The following is a 21187-nucleotide window of genomic DNA, read 5'->3' on the forward strand; positions in this document are numbered from 1 at the left end:
TCTTCCTCCTCAGGTGTTGCTGGACCACCACAAAGATGCCCCAGGACTGAAGATGAACCAGCACGAAGATGCCCCAGGACTGAAGGTGAGCAAGCAAGAAGTCACCCCAGGACGGAAGGTGAACCAGCGCCCCTGCTTACTGACCCCGCATGGACATTGCCCCCCAAAAAATTATGAGCCACTGATTCCTGATTTTGTGGTGCAATTAGGAATCAAGTTTGACACCACAGGCCTCACAGAAATAGACTTTTTCAAAGTCTTTTTCTCTAAGGATTTTGGTAACCTTATGGTGGACCAAACTAATTTGTACGCTCATCAATTTTTGGCAGAAAAACGTGATTCATCATTTTTTAACTGGATTCCTGTAGATGCAGTTGAAATTATGAAGTTTTGGGGCCTGGCCCTTCACATGGAGATTTTGAAGAAGCCAGTACTTTTGCAATATCGGAGTGTTGATGTTTTATACAACACTGCAGAGTTCCGAATGGTCATGACCTGGACACGTGGCCGTACACAAATTCCTGCATAATAATAATATTGCACGGTGCCCTCCCCAAGATAACCTCAGATGGTCAGTCTGTTCAATGTTCGACCGATCATCGAACATTTCAACAAAAAGTTTGCTGAAGGGTACATGCCCCAAAGAGACATCTGCATCAATGAGTCACTAATTCAATTCAAGGGGAGGCTCAAATTCCGTTTAACAGTTAAAGAGTCAGGTATGTAATTAAACTCTATAAGCTGTGGGAGATAATCTCAGGGTACACCCACAGGTTTAGAGTTTATGAAGGGAAGAACACCCAGGTTGAACCCTCTGAATGCACCCCTGTCCTGGGAGTGAGTGAGAAAATTGTGTGGGATTTGGTATACCCACTGCTGGATTAAGGTTATCCTCTATAACCTTTATACCAGCATCCCACTCTTCAAGTCCCTTGGGCCGCAAAAAAGGCCTCCCGAAAACTCTAATTGGGCAGATGCTCAAAAGGGGTGACAGCAGAGCCCAATGTAGCGACCACATGCTGATGGTCAAGTACAAGGACAAGAGGAATGTCTTCTTTTTGACCACCATACATGGTGATGGCAGCACCCTCAGCACAGTTCGAGTTACCTCTACACAAGTCTGCAAACTGGACTGTGTACTGGGGTACAACAAAAATATGCAATCATACAGTGCTTTGAGAAAGGCCAAGCTGTGGCACAATAAGCTGGCTGTGCACATCGTACACATGGCAATGCACAACGCTTTCCTGCTGTCACAATGTGCAGGCCAGACTGCTACAATGTACCTTCATTTCCATAGGTAGTGTTTAAGAAGAGGTGGAGAAACAACATCGCGGGAACATCAGGAAGCTGAACAGCGTGGTGGAAAGACAAGAGAAGGATGTGGGAAGATTACAGACAGAGCTGGACGAAATCCAAGAGAAGAACCGCAGTCTGCAGGCAGCTCTGGACGGCTCCTACCGGGTCCTGGCTGAATTACACAAAGCAAATGCCACAAAAGCCAGCGAAGCGCAAGAGGTGGCGCTAAGCTGCGAAATCAGAGCGAAGAAAGAGATGTGTTTAGCGCTGGAAAAGGCAAGGGAAGAGTCACAAAAGCAGCAGGAAGCCTTGGCCATTCAGGTGGCCGATTTGAGGCTGGCGCTGCAAAGAGCGGAGCAACAGGCTGCAAAGAAAGAGGATTATTTGCGGCAAGAAATAGCAGAGCTGCAGCAGAGACTCCAAGAAGGGGAATCTCGGAACCAGGAGCTGAGTCAGAGCGTCACTTCCGCTACACGACCATTGCTGTGCCAAATTGTGAACCTCCAAGCAACGTTAGCGGCTCAGAGCACATCCTGGGAGAAGTTGGAGAAGAATCTGTCTGATCGCCTCACTGAATCACAGACTTGGTCGGCGTCCGCCATAGAAAAAGAGAGGGCAGCAACCGAGGAGCTTCTGTCTGCGAAAACTCAAATCTCAGCCATCGAGTCGCAAAATAGCCTCCTCCGCCAAGAGAAGAGCCGCTTCCAAGCTCAGCTAGAGGTGGAGAAGTCCAGGTTGTCAAATATGGAGGAAGAATACAGCAGAAATCAGGTGGAATTGGAGAATCTGAAGATGGAATACAAGTAAACGTGAGAAGAAGCTCGGAGGGAAAAGGCTTTGCTGAACAGTCAACTAGAGATGGAGAAGATGAGGGTGGAACAGGAGAAAAAGAAGGTCATGCTGGCCCAGGAGGCCGCCAAAGAAAGGGAGCGTAAATCTTACGGATTTCCCACCCCCGAGACGGGTGTCACCACCCCGACATTGTTCCGCTCCAGCTCCATCAGCGGGGCCGATTTGACAGGTTTACAGACTTCTCTCCTATCGCAGGAGGATTCCCACGATCCGCTCTGCGGCCTTATGACCATGTCCGTCAGCAGCAGCAACCTCTACGACGCAGTGAGGATGGGCGCCGGCTCCAGCGTCATCGAAAGTCTACAGTCTCAGTTACAATTGAGAGAAGGGGAGATGGCGCAGTTGCAGCTTGAAATTGTAAGTTTGGAAAAAACTCGCTACATTCTCACCGAAGAAGTCGTCAGGTTAAATAATGTCAATGACGATCTAGAGGAGAAGGTGAAGGAGATCCCCAAACTGCGCATTCAGATGAGGGATTTGGACCAACGATACAACACGATCCTGCAGATGTACGGCAAGAAAGCCGAGGAGGCAGATGAGCTGCGCCTGGACCTGGAGGATGTAAAAAACATGTACAAGACTCAGACAGACGAATTATTACAGCAAAGACCGCACTAGATCAGGGGTGTCAAACTGCATTCCTCGAGGGCTGCAACCAGGTCATGTTTTCAGGATTTCCTTGTACTGCACAGGTAATAATTTAATCACCTACACACATAATGATTGCAGCACCTTGTGCAATGCTAAGGAAATCTTGAAAACACGCATCGTTTGCGGCCCTCGAGGAATGCAGTTTGACACCCCTGCACTAGATCCTCTGAGAAAGTCCCATCTATAACAGGATCTAACTAGAGACCTCTGTAAATGCCGCTCCTCTGTAAAAACTCTCCTGTACATTCACAGATGATTTTTATTTGCCACATGTGGATCTGCCGTTCCGATTTCTCGCCCCTTTAAAGCCAAATATTGCTATTTAAATTATTATTTTGTGTAGTATGTAAATTTGCTCGGGTCTAAATCTAGATATTTTTACTATTACTAAAATACAAAAACACTATGTAGTGTTTAAGGCCCTGATATCTGGCAGTCAGGAACGAGTGGGCCCCAGTACTTCTGGAACTGAAGGGGCTCGTATCGTACCAGGCCAGCATTTCCCGGGGGAGGTCCCTTCAAAGCATAAAGAAAGGTAAGTTGCAAAAGAATGCCAAGTGTGTTACAGAAGGGGAATACGCAAGGACACCATTTATCAATACGGCACTTTCCCCAATTAACCTGACCTGTGTATGAAAGAATGCTTCAGACTGTACCACACATACATGAACTACTAAATTAATTTCTGACTTACACAACTGACGTATTACAACCTGACGAACACTACACAACTGTCGTATGATAACTGTACAAACACTATACAGTTTCCAAAATGGGGTCACTTGTGGGGGTTTCCACTGTTTAGGTACATCAGGGGCATGGGTTTTTCACCATACATAGGGCATCAGCATGTTCAGGAGAACTTGCCTTACAAATTTTGGAGTTCATTGTTTCCTGTTACCATTATGAAAATAATAAAAAAATAGTCTAAAGTAAAATTTTAGTGAAAAAAGTTAAATGTTCTTTTTTTCCTTTATAAATAAATAAAATAAATAATCTTTATTTTTATATTGTGCTGACATATTCCGCTGTGCTTTACAGTTTGCACACATTATCATTGCTGTCCCCATTGGGGCTCACAATCTAAAGTTCCTATCAGTATGTCTTTGGAATGTGGGAGGAAACCGGAGTACCCGGAGGAAACCCACGCAAACATGGGAAGAACATACAAAACTCCTTGCAGATGTTGTCCTTGGTGGGATTTGAACCAAGGACTCCAGCTCTGTAATGCTAACCACTGAGCCACCATGCTCATTCATGTTCCATTAATTTCTGTAAAGCACCTGAAGGGTTAATAAACTTCTTCAATGTGGTTTTGAGCACCTTGAGGGGTTTAGTTTTTAGAATGGTGCCACTTTGGGGTATTTTCTAACATATAGACCCCTCAAAGTAACTTGAACTGTGAGGTGGTCACTAGTGATGAGCAAGTGTACTCGTTGCTCGGGTTTTCCTGAGCACACTCGGGTGACCTCCGAGTATTTGTATTGTTAGTGTTCTGAGATTTAGTTTTCATCACCTCAGCTGAATGATTTACAGCTACTACCCAGCCTGAGTACATGTGGGGGTTGCCTGGTTGCTAGGGAATCCCCACATGTAATCAAGCTGGCTAACAGTCGCAAATCATCCAGCTGCTGCAAGGAAAGCTAAATCTCCGAGCACTAACAAATACTCGGAAACCACCCGAGCGTGCTTGGGAAAACCCGAGCAAAGAGTATACTCGCTCATCACTAGTGGTCACTAAAAAGAAATGGTTTTGTAAATTTTGTTGAAAAAATGTGAAATTTCTGGTCAACTTTTAACCCTAACAAAAAAATATGTTTAAAAAATTGTGCTGATGTAAAGTAGACATGTGGGAAATGTTATTTAATAACTATTTTGTGTGACATATCGCTCTGATTTAAGGGCGTAAAAATTAAAAGTTTGAAAATGGCAACGTTTTCAAAATTTTCACCAAATTTCCATTTTTATACAAATAAACACAAGCTATATCAAAGAAATTTTAAAACTAACATGATGTACAATGTGTCACGAAAAAGCATTCTCAGAATTAGTGGGATCCGTTGAAGCGTTCCAGAGTTATTACCTCATAAAGGGACAGTGGTCAGAATTGCAAATATTTGCCAGGTTATTATCATGCAGACCACCTTCAGGGGTAAAGGGGTTAAAGCTTTTTTTTTTATCTTTACAAGGTGGCAAGGCTCTCGGGGTAATAACATATCCCCAGATAATAATGTGAGCCACCCCCCTTGGTAAAGACCATACAAATTTACACAAAACAACAAGACCCATAATTTTTTTAACCCGTATGGCAGATTTAAAAAATAAAATAATCAAAAGCTGGAAAGTAAAACTCAGTGTAGTAGTGGGCATAAAATGATATCCAGAATTTACGACTCTTGACCTGACATTGACTGTTAGGATTGCTACTTCCAATAGGTGGCACTAGAGTTCTAGTCCTCTTCCTCTCTGAAGAGACAATTTGCATATTTCCCAGAGGAGCATTGCGGTTTTAAGTCTCCTCACCTCGACATGCTTAACATGTCACTCTCCACAAGGAGAAACGATACTTCTTGGATCCCCATCAGACGCCTCTCAATCAGCCAAACCAGATCTCCACTTTGCACTGACGAGGGGCAGTACCCCGAAACAGAGCATCTGCAAATTGAGATTCTGGTTTGGCTATTATCCTAAGTCATGTGACAAGGCTTATTAAAGGGTCAACATTGACTGTTAGGATTGCTACTTCCAATAGGTGGCACTACAGTTTTAGTCCACTTCCTCTCTGAAGAGACAATTTGCATATTTCCCAGAGGAAACATGCTTAACATGTCACTCTCCGTAAGGAGAAATGATACTCCTTGACTCTTGACCTGGTAACAGGTCCTGTTTAACCCCTTCATGATGGAGCCCGTTTAATTTTTGCTTTTCTGTTTTTCACTCCCCTTCTTCCCAGAGCCATAACTTTTTAATTTTTCTGTCAATATGGCCATGTGATGGCTTGTTTTTTGTGAGACGAGTTTTACTTTTGAAAGACACCATTGGTTTTACCATATTGTGTACTCAAAAACGGGAAACAAATTCCAAGTGCGGTAAAATTGCAAAAAAAGTGCAATTCAACAACTGTCTTTGGGAATTTTTTTACCTTGTTCACCAAATTCTAAAACTGAGCTGCCATTATGATTCTCCAAGTCATTACGAGTTCATAGACACCAAACATGTCTAGGTTCTTTTTTATTTATGCGTTGAAAAAAAATCCAAATGAAAAAAGTTAAAAAAAATTTCATTTTCCGATACCCATAGCATCTAAATTTTTCAGGATGTCGGGCCGGATGAGGGCTTATTTTTTACGTGCTAAGCTAACGTTTTTAATGATAACATTTTGGTGTGTATAAGATCCTTTTATCAACCGTTTATAAAATGCAATTTTCCGCTGACCCAAAAAAATGTAATTCTGACTCTTTTTTTTTTTTTTGCTACGCCACTTACCGATCTGATTCTTTTTATAGCTTGATAGATCAGGCAGTTCTGAATGCAGCGATACCCAATATGTGTATGTTTGATTTTTTTATTGTTTTATTTTGAATGGGGCGAAATGGGGATGATTTTAGCTTTAGGCTAGGTTTAGATTGTGTTAGTGCAATCCATTTAGCGCCTAGCGCTAGCGGATTGCGCTAACGCAATGTGTTGTAAAGGGGTTGCGTTAAACGTCCCCGCTCTCGCAGATCTCCGATCTGCGAGAGCGGGGAACGGACCGCGGGCGCGCCTCAGATGCTGCAAGCAGCGTCCGTGGCGCGCCACAAAACACCGGCACATCGCTAGCGCGTGCCGAAAATGGCACGCGCTAGTGATGTGCGTCCCCATTGCTGTTAATGGGCGCGCTAACGGATGCGTTGCACGGCGTTAATTTCGCCGTGCAACGCTGTCCGTTAGCGCGGTCCCATTAACGCAATGGGAACCTAGCCCTAATATTTTTTTTTTATATTTTTAAATACTTTTTATTTTACTTTTTGCATGCTTCAAGAGTCTCAATGGGAGACTAGAAGCTGCAGTAGTCCGATCGCCTCTGCTACACACAGGCGATGATCAGATCGCCTGTGTGTAGCAGAACTGCTCACTTGCTATGAGTGCCGACCACCGAACGGCGCTCATAGCTATCTGGCTATGACAACCATAGAGGTCTGCTGGAGACCTCTGGTTGTCATGCCAACCCATGGGTGACCCCGATCATGTGACGGGGTCACAGATGGGACAAATTTCCAGCTCGCTTACAGGAAGCGTGAGTTAAATGCCGCTGTCAGAGATTGACAGCGGCATTTAACTGGTTAACAGCTGCGATTCCACCCGTGGCTGTTAGAAGCACATGTCAGGTGTCCAAAACAGCTGACATGTGTGGGGAAAGATGTGGGCTCAACGCCGAAGCATACATCAAAGGGAGAGACACGACATGCGCATGTCGTGAAGGGGGTTAAAGATATTATTGTGGCAGAGGCAAAGAACCCTCTATTGCTCTAATACACTATGATAATAATGATATTTTTTTGAGGGGTATACTTGTAGCATACTCTATTTCTGCCATCTAAACTGCCACCATCTTGAATGCTGAGTAATAAAATATGAAAGTCTATCATTGGCATTAGGTGATTTCCAATTTTGCCTTAAAGGGAACCTGTCAGCAGGATTGTGGTAAGTAAACTACATACAGTGTCAGGTCGGTGCCGTCATACTGACTAAAATGATATTTTGGTTGATAAAATCCGTCTTGTGGTTGTTGTTTAATCTTTATTTGTATTTTTCAGTTAATGAGATTCTCGTTCTCTGGGACGGGCTTGTGGGGGGCTTTATGTGGTGCTCTGTTCACATTTATCTGTATGAATATGTAAGAAGAGCACTACATAAAGCCGTCCCCCCCACAGGTCGCCCCAGAGCACAAAAATCTCAAATACAGATTAAACAACAACAACAAGACGAATTTCATCAACCAAGGTATCATTTTAAACAGTATAATGACGCCAACATGACAGTGTCAGTCGGTTACTCAGCTCAATCCTGCTGACAGGTTCACTTTAAATAATAATTTTGTCTTAAAGGAGTGGTCCAAAACAAATATTTTTGTCATCTATAATGTCTCTCTATTTATTTCAATAATCTATATATATAATTGTCTAAGGGGTACTTCCATCTGTCCCGGAAATCCCACGTCGCTGATTGGTCTCGCCAGCTGCCTGTCCTGGCTGCCGTGACCAATCAGCGATGGCCACAGCCCGGCCGAGAATTATTCCCTCCCTACTTCCGTCCAGTCAGTGCCCGGCGCCCGCTCCATACTGCCCTCCAGTTAGCGCTCACACAGGGTTAATGACAGTGTTAACGGACCGCGTTATGCCGCGGGTAACGCACTCCGTTAACGCTGCTATTAACCCTGTGTGACCAACTTTTTACTATTGATGCTGCCTATGCAGCATCAATACTAAGAAGATCTAATGTTAAAAATAATTTAAAAAAACCCCTGCTATTCTCACTTTCCGTCGTCCGCCGAGGCGCGCGCGCCTGCCGCCAGCTTCCGTTCCCAGAGATGCATTGCAAAATTACCCAGAAGACTTAGCGGTCTCTAGAGACCACTAAGTCATCTGGGTAATTTCGCAATGCATCCTGGGAATGAAAGCTGGCGACAGCCGCCCGCGCATCGACACAGCTTCGCTGGACGCTGGAGGGTGAGAATATAACTATTTTTTTTTTTTATTATTTTTTTTTAGGGATATGGTGCCCACACTGCTATATACTACGTGGGCTGTGTTATATACTGTGTGGCTGCTATATACTACGTGGCCAGTGTTAGATACTGCGTGGGCTGTGTTATATACTATGTGGGCTGTGCTATATATTACGTGGGCTGTGCTATATATTACGTGGGCTGTGTTTTATACTGCGTGGGCTGTGTTAGGCTACGTTCACATTGGCGTTCCGCCAATGTGCGTCGCTGTTGCGCCGGCGACGCGCCGGCGACGCAGCGGCGACGCAGCGGCGACGCGCCCCTATGTTTAACATAGGGGACGCGTGCGTCGTTTTGGTGGCGTTTTTCGCCACGTGCGTCGTTTCCGACGCTAGCGTCGGACGCAAGAAAACGCTACATTGTAGCATTTTCTGTGCGTCCGATTTTCGTCAAAAACGACGCACGCGTCGCAAAACGCGCGCGTTTTTGCGCGCGTTTGCGCGCGTTTTTACGTGCGTCGCGCGTTGCGTCGCCGACGCAGGGCGGCGCAACGCTAGTGTGAACCTAGCCTAATATACTATGTGGGCTGTGCTATATACTACGTGGCCAGTGTTAGATACTGCGTGGGCTGTTATACACTGCGTGGGCTGTGTTATATACTACGTGGGCTGTACTATATATTACATGAGCAGTGTTATATACTGCGTGGGCTGTGTTATATACTGCGTGCGCTGTGCTATATTCTACGTGGGCAGTGTTATATACTACGTGGCTGCTATATACTACGTGGGCACTGTTATATACTACATGGGCTGTTATATACTGTGTGGGCTGTGTTATATACTACGTGGGCTGTGTTATATACTACGTGGCTGCTATATACTACATGGGCAGTGTTATATACTACGTGGACAGTGTTATATACTACGTGGCTGCTATATACTACATGGGCAGTGTTATATACTACGTGGGCAGTGTTATATACTATGTGGCTGCTATATAGTACATAGGCAGTGTTATATACTACGTGGGCAATGTTATGTACTGCGTGGGCTGTGTTATATACTGTTTGGTACATGGCCTGTGCTATATACTATGTGGCTGCTATATACATACATACATATTCTAGAATACCTGATGCGTTAGAATCGGGCCACCATCTAGTCTACTATATAATTGTCTAAGGGGTACTTCCGTCTGTCTGTCTGTCCCGTAAATCCCGCGTCGCTGATTGGTCTCGCCAGCTGCCTGTCCTGGCTGCCACGACCAATCAGCGCCGGGCACAGTCCGGCCAAGAATTAGTCCCTCCCTACTCCCATCCAGTCAGTGCCCGGCGCCCGATCCATACTCCCCTCCACTCAGTGCTCACACAGGGTTAATGGCAGCGTTAACGGACCGCGTTATGCCGTGGGTAACGCACTCCGTTAACGCTGCTATTAACCATGTGTGACCAACTTTTTACTCTTGATGCTGCCTATGCAGCATCAATACTAAAAAGATCTAATGTTAAAAATAATAAAAAAAAAAAACAACCTGCTCTTCTCACCTTCCGTCGTCCGCCGAGGCGCGTGCGGCTGCCACCAGCTTCTGTTCCCAGAGATGCATTGCAAAATTACCCAGAAGACTTAGCGGTCTCGCGAGACCGCTAAGTCATCTGGGAAATTTCGCAATGCATCGCTGTGAACGGAAGCTGGCGGCAGCCGCGCGCGCATTGACACAGCTTCGCTGGACGACAGAGGGTGAGTATAGAACTATTTTTTATTTTAATTTTTTTTAACAGAGATATGGTGCCCACACTGCTATATACTACGTGGGCTGTGTTATATACTGCGTGACTGCTATATACTACGTGGTCAGTGTTAGATACTGCGTGGGCTGTGTTATATACTATGTGGCCTGTGTTATATACTGCATGGGCTATGCTATATATTATGTGGGCAGTGTTATATACTGCGTGGGCTGTGCTATATACTTCGTGGGCAGTGTTATATACTGCGTGGGCAGTGTTATATACCACGCGGGCTGTGTAATATACTGCGTGGGCTGTGCTATATACTATGTGGGCAGTGTTATATACTACGTGGCTGCTATATACTACGTGGGCAATACTACGTGGGCAATGTTATATACTGCGTGGGCTGTGTTATATACTGTTTGGTACGTGGCCTGTGCTATATACTATGTGGCTGCTATATACATACATACATACATAATCTAGAATACCAGATGCATTAGAATCGGGCCACCATCTAGTATTATAGATTTTATCTAATATGGTTTAATTAAAAAGTCCCTACCCTTCCCTCTCTAATTTAACTGCTTTATTTTATTTTTTCAACCTATTTCTGTTTGAATGCTCTTGATTTCAGAATATCCAGTGCATGCTGGGATACTCAAATGGGACATCATTAGGGGCAGAGGCTGACACCTATGACATGGGTGACATCTAATTCAGGGGTTTGGATAGTCTCGTTTGACAATTTCGATGTATACTCAATACGAGTTCCCTTCTTACTGTGTAATATTCTTATCATTGCACAGTGATAGTGCGCTCTTCACTGGCTCTAATGAGAAGTGATGAACCAGCAACAGAGCACACTGCCAGTGCGCAATGTATGGAGAGAATGTGGCGAGCAGAGACCAGCCGCAAAAATGTCTGTTTTGCAGGCGAGGCTGGTTTCAATCCTCACCGTGTTCTTTCCTTACAGTGTGCACTGATAGTGTGCTGTGTTGCCAGTTTGTCACTTCTCATCAGAGCTTGAGACTGAGCGCACTGTCACTATGCACTGAAAAGAATATTGCACAGTAAGAAGGGAGCTCGTACTAAGCATCCATTGGAATTCACAACCGACGCATGCTCAGTAGAGCAGGGAATAGCTCAGCCCCTAAAAAGATGTCACTGACGCAGCCTATGACATCCCGTTTGAGTATCCCAACTTGCACTGGGGATTTTCAAACAAAGCGTCATCAAAACAGAAATAGGTAAAAAAATAAAATAATTAGAGAGCGAAGGTGAAGGATTATTTAATTAAACTATATTAGAAAAACTATTACATTATTAAAATAAATAGAGAGACATTAAGGATGAAAATCAATATTCATTTTGGATCACCCCTTTAAAGAATATTCTATAGTAGAGGTCTTCTATAACAAATAACATATTCAAGTCATTAATAAGCATACCATTGCTACTAAATCTGAAAAAGTTTTTGACAGTGTATGTGTAGAAAAACAGATCATTTTGGATATACAAATCCAAGGTTGCTTATAAGAACATTATTTGTTGAGGGGCAAAAACCACAACCACTTTGCAAATTAGTTTAATAAATAAATGAGTGTCAAAACATATATATGCAATGAAAAGTCAGCGCACTCTTCACAGTGAGAAGCCCACCACTGTCTATGTTCACAACATGGAAATGTCAATGTTTAAAGTAATCACGAATGTATCAGCTTTTCTTTCTGTTGATTTTCCAATTCTTGAATTGTTGTCCGGTCAACTTTTTCCCCAGTAGGATATCCATTTTGATGCCAGGCTTCTTTCAACTTACAGCTACTTCCATTAATTTCCGAGCAGCCAGTAAAACTAGTCCGATTTACTCCTGACACTCCATCGGCTTCATATGTCAAAGATTTGCCACTAGCTGTACGTGTCTGAGAAGATTGTGCTTGACGAAAGATATGTTGGCGCAAGATCTTCCGAAATGTTTGGCGGAACTCACGTATGCGATAGGCATAGATTAATGGGTTCACCACTGAGTTAGCATGAGAAAATAAAATGGCAAAGTACATGAGTAAGAGTGGAGGGCGCAAGCAGTCCTTGCAGAAGAGAGTGAAGCAGTTGATGATGTGTAGCGGCAACCAGCAGACAGCAAATAGGCCCACAATAATAGCCAAAGACTTAGCAGCATGGACTTCACGCTGTAGTGTTGACCGTGAGCGTTCACCACATGTCACTTTTAACTCGATCTGCTTTAGCTGGCGCCGGGCTGCCATGAAAATTCTCAAATAAATGCCCAACATGAGCAGTAATGGCACCAATACACAGGCAAAAAAATTATAATATACCATGTAATCCATTGTCACAACATTTTCAAATAGGCACTCTAACTGGGGAGGGCTGCATCGAGATGAGTTTTCTGCTGCAAAATTCTTCTTGTTCCAGCCTAGCATGGGAGTAAGACCAATGATAAAAGACAGCAACCAGCAGACAGCAATGATCACGTTGGCTCTTCGACTAGTTACCAGACTGTTATATCTAAGAAGAGAAATGAGAACATAACTTAGGCACCGATAGAAATGTAAACATTGGACTACACATTATCACGGCAGAATCAGAATTAATGCTAGGCAACACTTAAAAAAACAGATGTCAAGACAATATATTAAAAATCAAGATGGGAGATAACATGGAAGTCAGATCGTAGAGGGTAGACAACCTGGGAATTCTGCCTGCCTTTTACAGAAATGGTAAAATCTTCCCTTCCGTGGGATAACAGCTGGAAGACTTCTGTTTCCATGCTGAGGTGACAGTGTCTAAGAGTAGACAAAAACATGGAAACTAACATCTGGTATGAAGTCACTGGGGACCTGCAAATGTATTGACTTCTCTATGACCAAAATTGCTCCATATCTATATTTATGCAAATACATATTAAAGAGTTATTTCCTACATTAAAAGGGATAGGTGAACCTTGGGGATCTGGCACATTTACTCATTTATGAGCCTAACTCTTGGGCAGCTCTTGCACAAGTACATGGAGCCCACCACGTCACCTATTTGCACTCATCTTAAAATCAATTCCTTTGGATTGCCTATGCACGTATGTTTTTATTTAATAGGGGGAGGAGAAAAGGCACTTTAGGATCAAAGGATCAGGCATAATGAAATCCAACATACCTAATCCATGTTTCCCAAAGGCAAACAGGAGGGGACTGACTTCTCTTAAGGTACCTTCACACTAAACGATATCGCTAGCGATCCGTGACGTTGCAGCGTCCTGGCTAGCGATATCGTTCAGTGTGACACGCAGCAGCGATCAGAATCCTGCTGTGATGTCGTTGGTCGGGGCTAGAGGGCCAGCACTTTCTTTGGTCGCTGGCTCTCCCGCTGACATCGCTGAATCGGCGTGTGTGACACCGATTCAGCGATGTCTTCGCTGGTAACCAGGGTAAACATCGGGTTACTAAGCGCAGGGCCGCGCTTAGTAACCCGATGTTTACCCTGGATACCATCCTAAAAGTAAAAAAAACAAACACTACATACTTACCTTCCGCTGTCTGTCCCTCTGCGCTGTGCTTTCCTGCACTCACTGTGAGCACAGCGGCCGGAAAGCAGAGCGGTGACGTCACCTCTCTGCTTTCCGGCCGCTGTGCTCACAGCCAGTACAGAGAAGCACAGCGCCAGGGACAGACAGCGGAAGGTAAGTATGAAGCGTTTGTTTTTTTTACTTTTAGGATGGTATCCAGGGTAAACATCGGGTTACTAAGCGCGGCCCTGCGCTTAGTAACCCAATGTTTACCCTGGTTACCAGCATCGTTGGTCGCTGGAGAGCGGTCTGTGTGACAGCTCTCCAGCGACCAAACAGCGACGCTGCAGCAATCCGGATCGTTGTCTGGATCGCTGCAGCGTCGTTTAGTGTGAAGGTACCTTTAAGGTACCGTCACACTCAGCAACTTTTGAATGATAACTATAGTGATCCTTGACGTTGCAGTGTCCTGGATAGCGATCTCGTTGTGTTTGACACGCAGCAGCGATCTGGATCCTGCTGTGACATCGCTGGTCGGAGCTAGAAGGCCAGAACTTTATTTCGTCGCTGCATCACCCGCTGTCATCGCTGGATCGGCGTCTGTGACACCTATCCAGCAATGTGTTCACTGGTAACCAGGGTAAATATCTGGTTACTAAGTGCAGGGAGGCGCTTAGTAACCCGATATTTACCCTGGTTACCATTGTAAATGTAAAAAAAAAACACTACATACTTACATTCCGATGTCTGTCACGTCCCTCGCCTTCAGCTTCCCGCACTGACTGTGAGCGCCGGCCGTAAAGCACAGCGGTGACGTCACCGATGTGCTCTGCTTTACGGCCGGCCGGCGCTCACAGTCAGTGCGGGAAGCTGAAGGCGAGGGATGTGACAGACATCGGAATGTAAGTATGTAGTGTTTTTTTACATTTACAATGGTAACCAGGGTAAACATTGGGTTACTAAGCACGGCCCTGCGCTTAGTAACCCGATGTTTACCCTGGTTACCCGGGGACTTCGGCATCGTTGGTCGCTGGAGAGCTGTCTGTGTGACAGCTCTCCAGCGACCACACAAGGACTTTCCAGCAATCACGGCCAGGTCGTATCGCTGGTCGTGATCGTTAGAAAGTTGACCAGTGTGAAGGTACCTTTACATATTCAATTGTCAGTGGATCTAGGCTAAAACTTGTGGTTGGGCAAAGCTTTTTTGGAACCAAGTTTTAAAAAGTAGTGTATAGAGAGTACGAGGTACACCATTTATATATGTGGTGTGAAATGTGGCAGGGTTGGTTAATAAAGAGCAGTACAAGATCATAAAAGTGAAATAATCTCTTAAAATGAAAAAAATGTAAATACAAATGGCCAAAAGAATGAAGCCGTCATATGACTCACACTGTAAGCTGTGAAGACAAACGAAGTGTATTATTCAGAACGACATGGTTGTAAAGAGCAATAGAGTGAGTTATATGGAAACGTTATACTTTATTGGACAATAGTACAAGTTACATTATCATAAAATGGAGGCAGAAAGGCTATATATAAGACTCATATGCTTGATATACATAGCAACCATAGAGAATTTACAAGAAACTATATGAAACAATATGAATTTATGGGGGAGGTCAAGAATATTTAGGAAAAAAATGTGGCAAGAGGTTGGAAAGGTACGGGAATACAATAACATACTAGAATGTGAAGACCCACCTACACGTATCGTCAGTAAATATGCATTATATATAGCATGGGGAAAGTATTATCAAATAAACACCCTAGAAGTGATAATATAAGAGATGCTTGTCAAGGGAAATACAAATTTTGCTAAAAGTAAGTTGATTATAACACACACATATTTAATATAAACTGTCTCCAGTAGATCTTTTGCCTTGTGTAGTGCTATATTTCATAAAATATTTTATCATTTGGTTAACAGCAGTTAAAGAGGACTTGTCACTAGGTCAAAAGTAACAATTTTGTGCTCTTATTCTATTCCCACTGTATTTTTTTTTATATTTAGTGCAAATTTTGATGGCCTTTACCAAGGAGGCGTTGCTCAGAGGATTCTCTTGGGGTGCTTCTTTGGGCAGTTCTGCATTATTGAGTGAGCAATGACCTTTTGGCAAAAACCATAAAACGAGCACTAAAGAAAGGTTCATATCTCTTGACCCATATGGCGGATAAAATAAAATAAAAACAAAAATCAAAAATAGAATACTCAGGGGGGCAGCAGTAATAACATAAGAGCAAAACTAGACCCTTTTCATCTACTAACAGGTCCTCTTTAAAGTGGTTTCCCATATACTAACATAATGGCTATGATATGCCATCCAAGAACCTTAAGGAATAAGTGGGGTCTCAATACAATATAGAACCAAGAGAAGGGCTAAAGACCCCTAAAGATTAACTCTTATTAATGTATTAAAAGTACTCTTTATACTAAAAAAGGTGCTAAGAGCAAAGAAGGGCCACCAGGGAAACAGTATAAACTATCAAAGGTATAATAACCAAATGTAAAGAGAAATGGGGGGGGGGGCTACTCTCTGCATAAAAAGCCCTGAGAGTCACCCTAACTAGCAGCAGAGGTTTGCACCCTAGTTGTTGACGTGATGGCCCCCTCGCTCAGTGTCAATAGCCCTGTAGACCCTATAACACCCTAAATATACCAAAAGTTGAAAAACACAGAAAAAACACGCACATAAAAACCGTATATAAATACCCCTGGTGGGGAGACAAAATAGTCTCTATGTAGCTCATGTAGGGTAGGGTGTGCACACAGCACTGATTTCGGCCACTGGGGGACACTGAAGCCCTCAGCTGGATCCCCTGATGAACCATTTTATTCTAAAGAAGAGGGAAATGCATCAGGAATAAGACTTACTCATGGCTGATAAGTACCACAATCTTACTGGTATAACTATTATGGCATTGTTCTGAATTTATGTCCATCATTATACCCGCATGATTTTTTGATGGGAACTAGAGGGAATTATTAATGGCTACTAGGAGCCAAATCTGTATGGGATCACTATATGGTGATTTGTTGACTCTTTATTGTTAATATATATGTACCCCCTTTGTTCCTAGTCTTTTCATTCAGTTAGATATCTATCTAAACTACTGGGAAGAGGGATTTGTGGGGTGTGTTCTCAATATACTTTGGCTTTTTAACCATCTATGCATCAGTTCAAAAGTCTGTTTTTTAGTTGCATCATAGAGGACAAGAACTAGGATTCATTTAATGCTAGTGTAGACTGTGGCCCTACCCTACATGAGCTACATATGGCACTTTAACACTTTAGCACTCCGAGATAACTTAGTCTACAGACTTATTTCCCTATGAGACTATTTTGTCTCCCCACTAGGGGTATATACTTTTTTTTGTGTGTGTGTATATTTTCTGTGTTTTTCTTTACTTGGTATGTTTAGGGTGTCATAGGGTCTACAGGGCTACTGACCTTGAGCAGGGGCACCATCACGTTAACAACTAGAGTGCCAACCTCCACTGCTAGGTAGGGTTTTTTTTAGGGGGAGAGTAGCCCCCATTTCTCTTTACATTTGGTTATTATACCTTTGATAGTTTATACGGTATCCCTGGTGTCCCTTCTTTGCTCTTAGCACCTTTTCTAGTATAAAGAGTACATTTAATACATTAATAAAAGTTAATTTTTAAGGGTCTTTAGTAGTAATGAGCGAGTGTACTTGTTGCTCGGGTTTTCCAGAGCACGCTCGGGTGACCTCCGAGTAATTATGACTGCTCGGAGATTTAGTTTTCATCGCGGCAGTTAAATGATTTACAGCTACTAGCCAGCTTGATTACATGTGCAACCCCCACATGTACTCAACCTGGCTAACAGATGTAAATCATTTAACTGCCGCGATGAAAACTAAATCTCCGAGCAGTCATAAATACTCGGAGGTCACCCGAGCTTGCTTGGGAAAACCCGAGTAACGAGTACACTCACTCATCACTAGTCTTTAGCACTTCTTTTGGTTCTCTATGATATGCCATCACTTTTATGAGTAGAAGTTTAACTTATCGGACCCCCACTCATCCTGGGAATAGAGGGGAAGCACTACTGTATTAAAGTTGCATCTCCATTTGATTTTTTCTTGAAAAATTACATTCCAATTCCCTTGGATGTGCACCTAACCGAGAAGGCACCTAACATAAAGTGATAGCATATTTTAGCGATATGCGATCACATTATAAGATGGAGACATTGCTTCAAGGAAAGAATACTGTTAAAAGAAGTCCATTGAATTTGTGAAGAATTTTACCCCATGTCTCCAAGCAACCTCCTCCCGCCTGACCTTCTATTTAATGACACTCCTGTGTATCGACATAACTGTAAGTCTGTTGTAGTCTGTGTTAGGATCTATTAGCCAGAACTTTGCTATAATATCCTATTCTGTCAAGTTATTAAGATTTCTTATCAACTTTTCCTTGGTAATGTTTATTTTTGGATGATAGCTACTATGATTGCCATTACACCTCCAACAACTCTTCCCATGTATGTGCATGACTACAGTACATGAGAGAGGGATGCATGACAGTAGGACAAGAAACATTTATGTTCAGATATCTAGTAGAGTTGAGCGTAGAGTGTGATGGTTATCATATTAATTGCAAAAGCAAAAAAATTATTTAAGACATTGCTGATCAAAATATTTGACATCTCATGGACTTTCGGAATAGTCCATGGCAATAGGTAGCTTATAGCTTTTTAAAGTGAATCTAGAAGTTTCGGAAAGTTTCCTTACCTGAGAGGTATGCGAATAGCAATATAACGATCTGCAGCAATCGCCAGGAGACTGAAAATGGAACTTTGTGTCAGCACCAAAACGAAGCAAGCAATAAAGAGACAGGCATGGAAGGTAGCACAAAATCCAGTGCTAATTGCTATAGCAAATGGAATAGCAAGTACCCCCACAGCAATATCTGCTGCAGCCAGTGATACCACAAAATAGTTGGTGGCGTTCTGTAAATTGCTGTTGATGTACACAGCCCAGCACACCAGCACATTGCCAAGAATGGACAAAATGGCAATGACCACTTCTAGGACTATGTAAATCAGGTCCTCTGTAGTGAACCCCGCTTTTAACATGGTGATGTTGGCATGGAGTAACGCAGTGTTTCTGCCTCATCAGTCATTTCTGCAGCAGCTCACTTTTTTGTTGTACACCGGGGGTATTCAGGCATTGGTCGGCTATTGTTGCGTTGTTTTAGTAATTTAACAATGGGAGCCTTTAGAGTCATCTTTGATCAAAATCCACAGGCAGTCCATAATGGTGGAGGAGGTACAATGTAGAAGGGCTAAATTCCTGCCAGAGAAAGGATTACTGTTAGTAACATGAGAATACCCCACGTACAGTGTATACGAATATTAAATACTCAAAGAACATGTAGTAATATAATAATAGTATAATAATATAAGGTTTATAATTACATCACAAACAATGAAAACAGGAATTAAGCGTATTATCGATCTATTGACACAATGAATCAAGCTGCAGCTGCCAGGTCTCGTCATTTGTAAAGGGAGGCTGAACAGCCGCAGTATAGCAGCTCGTAGACTTTAGAAGTGTTGGGGTTGTCTTTTCATGTTCACACGCCCGCTAGTTTTACCCAAACTTTATCAGTATACACCACTCATACACCCCCCAGCTCTGTGACAAGTGCACAACACAGATATACTATGCGTCACCAGGGGCCTGAAGGTCACAAAAATATATCACTTCACCCAGTGCGGCCCACGGTGACACACCCAACCCACCCAACAACATAAGCAACCTACATCAATGTATCTAGTGATGAATTAGGTAAAAGATCAATGGATAGGATTAGACAAAACTAATTGTAAGGCATTGCCTTCTAGGCTGGTGATGGATCTTCTACCATATAGTCAGTGCCCGGTGGTAATGATTAGGTAGAACAGGCCTTTGCATACAAATGAATGCTTTGAACACAGGTCTGCCTAAACATTAGAAATATTAGACTGAACCAGGGCATAAGTAACAGATAAGGACTAAACCCAAGATGACCTCTCTGCTTGTAAGGAGTAACGTTTGGACAATTATAGGTGTCCTACATAAGGCATCGCCTATACACTATGTGTTATTGTGCGCAGAACTCACTCTGCAAATGTCTATATGGTAATAATAATAATTTTATTTATATAGCGCCAACATATTCCGCAGCGCTTTACAAATTATAGAGGGGACTTGTACAGACAATAGACATTACAGCATAACAGAAATACAGTTCAAAACAGATACCAGGAGGAGTGAGGGCCCTGCTCGCAAGCTTACAAACTATGGGGAAAAGGGGAGACACGAGAGGTGGATGGTAACAATTGCTTTAGTTATTCGGACCAGCTATAGTGTAAGGCTCAGGTGTTCATGTAAAGCTGCATGAACCAGTTACCTGCCTAAGTATGTAGCAGTACAGACACAGAGGGCTAATACTGCATAAAGTGTATGAGAACATGATGCGAGGAACCTTTTTTTTTATTTTTTTTTTTATATGGTATATTTTATATACTGCTTGGGCTTTAACACATTTAGTCTTTACAATATACAGTGCTATAGAAGATACTAGAACTCTATAAATGATTAGTAACACTGATGGGAAGAAGTCAGATTGAAACTATCACTCACTTGTCAAAACTTTCCTATTCCAACAATGAATGTTAATGATACGATTTACCCAGAACATCATCTTCTTCATTAACCTACGTGCCCAAACCATTATTTATTATGTTTCCAGTTTCATCAATTATCCGATTCCCCTATCTACCAAAACTACCCAACGCTGAATTATCTATCACTACAATCTGATCTCCCCACAATAACATTTTATTAAAATGATAAAAACAGAAGGTTATTACAACGTAGAAGATCCAGCAAGTGAGGGAATAAGTCAATAGAGCTGATACTGTAGACAGTGATTCATACATCTAATTAACCCTAATCCGCCCTGTCTATATATCGACCCTGTGAACCGTATGAGGACAAGCCTTTATGTTCAGTCTTCAGGTAAAAGTATATGCACCCAGCCATAGTTCTCTGCACCAAGTCACACACAGCTTCTTACCTTTCTGGGGAAACCCTGTGCCCAGGATAAAGTAATAGGGTATCTCTATAGTGCTAAGTCCAATGTACTCCTCGTCTTCACTCTTTCCCCAAAGTGTGCTGTGCCTCTCCACCTCCCCTGCTCTGACTCCCTCCATCCCCCTGCACCTCCCTCCCTCCATCTCCCTCCTGCCAGTCACACACCTCTTCTGCTCACACACATGCAAATTCAGTTTCCTATGACAATGTGTGTATGTTCAGCACAGACTTTTCTAAAAAGAAATGAATGTTTTTTCTTGCCTTCATACTGCATTCTTCTGACCCTTACAGTGACCCCCATTTTCACATTCCATCTAGAGAACGT

The 21187-nt window shown here is 43.0% G+C and overlaps 1 protein-coding gene and 1 pseudogene across 2 annotated transcripts; one reads left to right on the top strand and one right to left on the bottom strand.

Moving 5' to 3' along the window:
• The first annotated feature begins 568 nt into the window (after positions 1–568).
• Positions 569–2769, top strand: LOC138663203 (TATA element modulatory factor pseudogene; annotated as a pseudogene).
• An 8820-nt stretch (positions 2770–11589) lies between these two features.
• ADORA2A (adenosine A2a receptor) lies at positions 11590–20978 on the bottom strand. 2 transcript variants are annotated; one of them, XM_069757493.1, is made up of 3 exons: positions 20846–20978; positions 18514–19074; positions 11590–12767 (listed from the first exon to the last, which is right to left on the bottom strand). In XM_069757493.1, exons 2-3 carry the CDS (start codon positions 18855–18857, stop codon positions 11948–11950), a joined length of 1164 nt encoding a protein of 387 aa, XP_069613594.1. In that variant the 5' UTR covers positions 18858–19074; positions 20846–20978; the 3' UTR covers positions 11590–11947. The 2 variants fall into 2 exon arrangements, with proteins under 2 accessions (XP_069613594.1, XP_069613603.1); XM_069757502.1 differs by lacking the exon at positions 20846–20978 and adding an exon at positions 19200–19297 and having other exon boundaries at positions 11803–12767.
• Between the last annotated feature and the right edge of the window lie 209 nt (positions 20979–21187).

The sequence above is a fragment of the Ranitomeya imitator genome, chromosome 1 (assembly GCF_032444005.1).
Source record: "Ranitomeya imitator isolate aRanImi1 chromosome 1, aRanImi1.pri, whole genome shotgun sequence".
In the NCBI taxonomy this organism is placed as follows: Eukaryota; Metazoa; Chordata; class Amphibia; order Anura; family Dendrobatidae; genus Ranitomeya; species Ranitomeya imitator.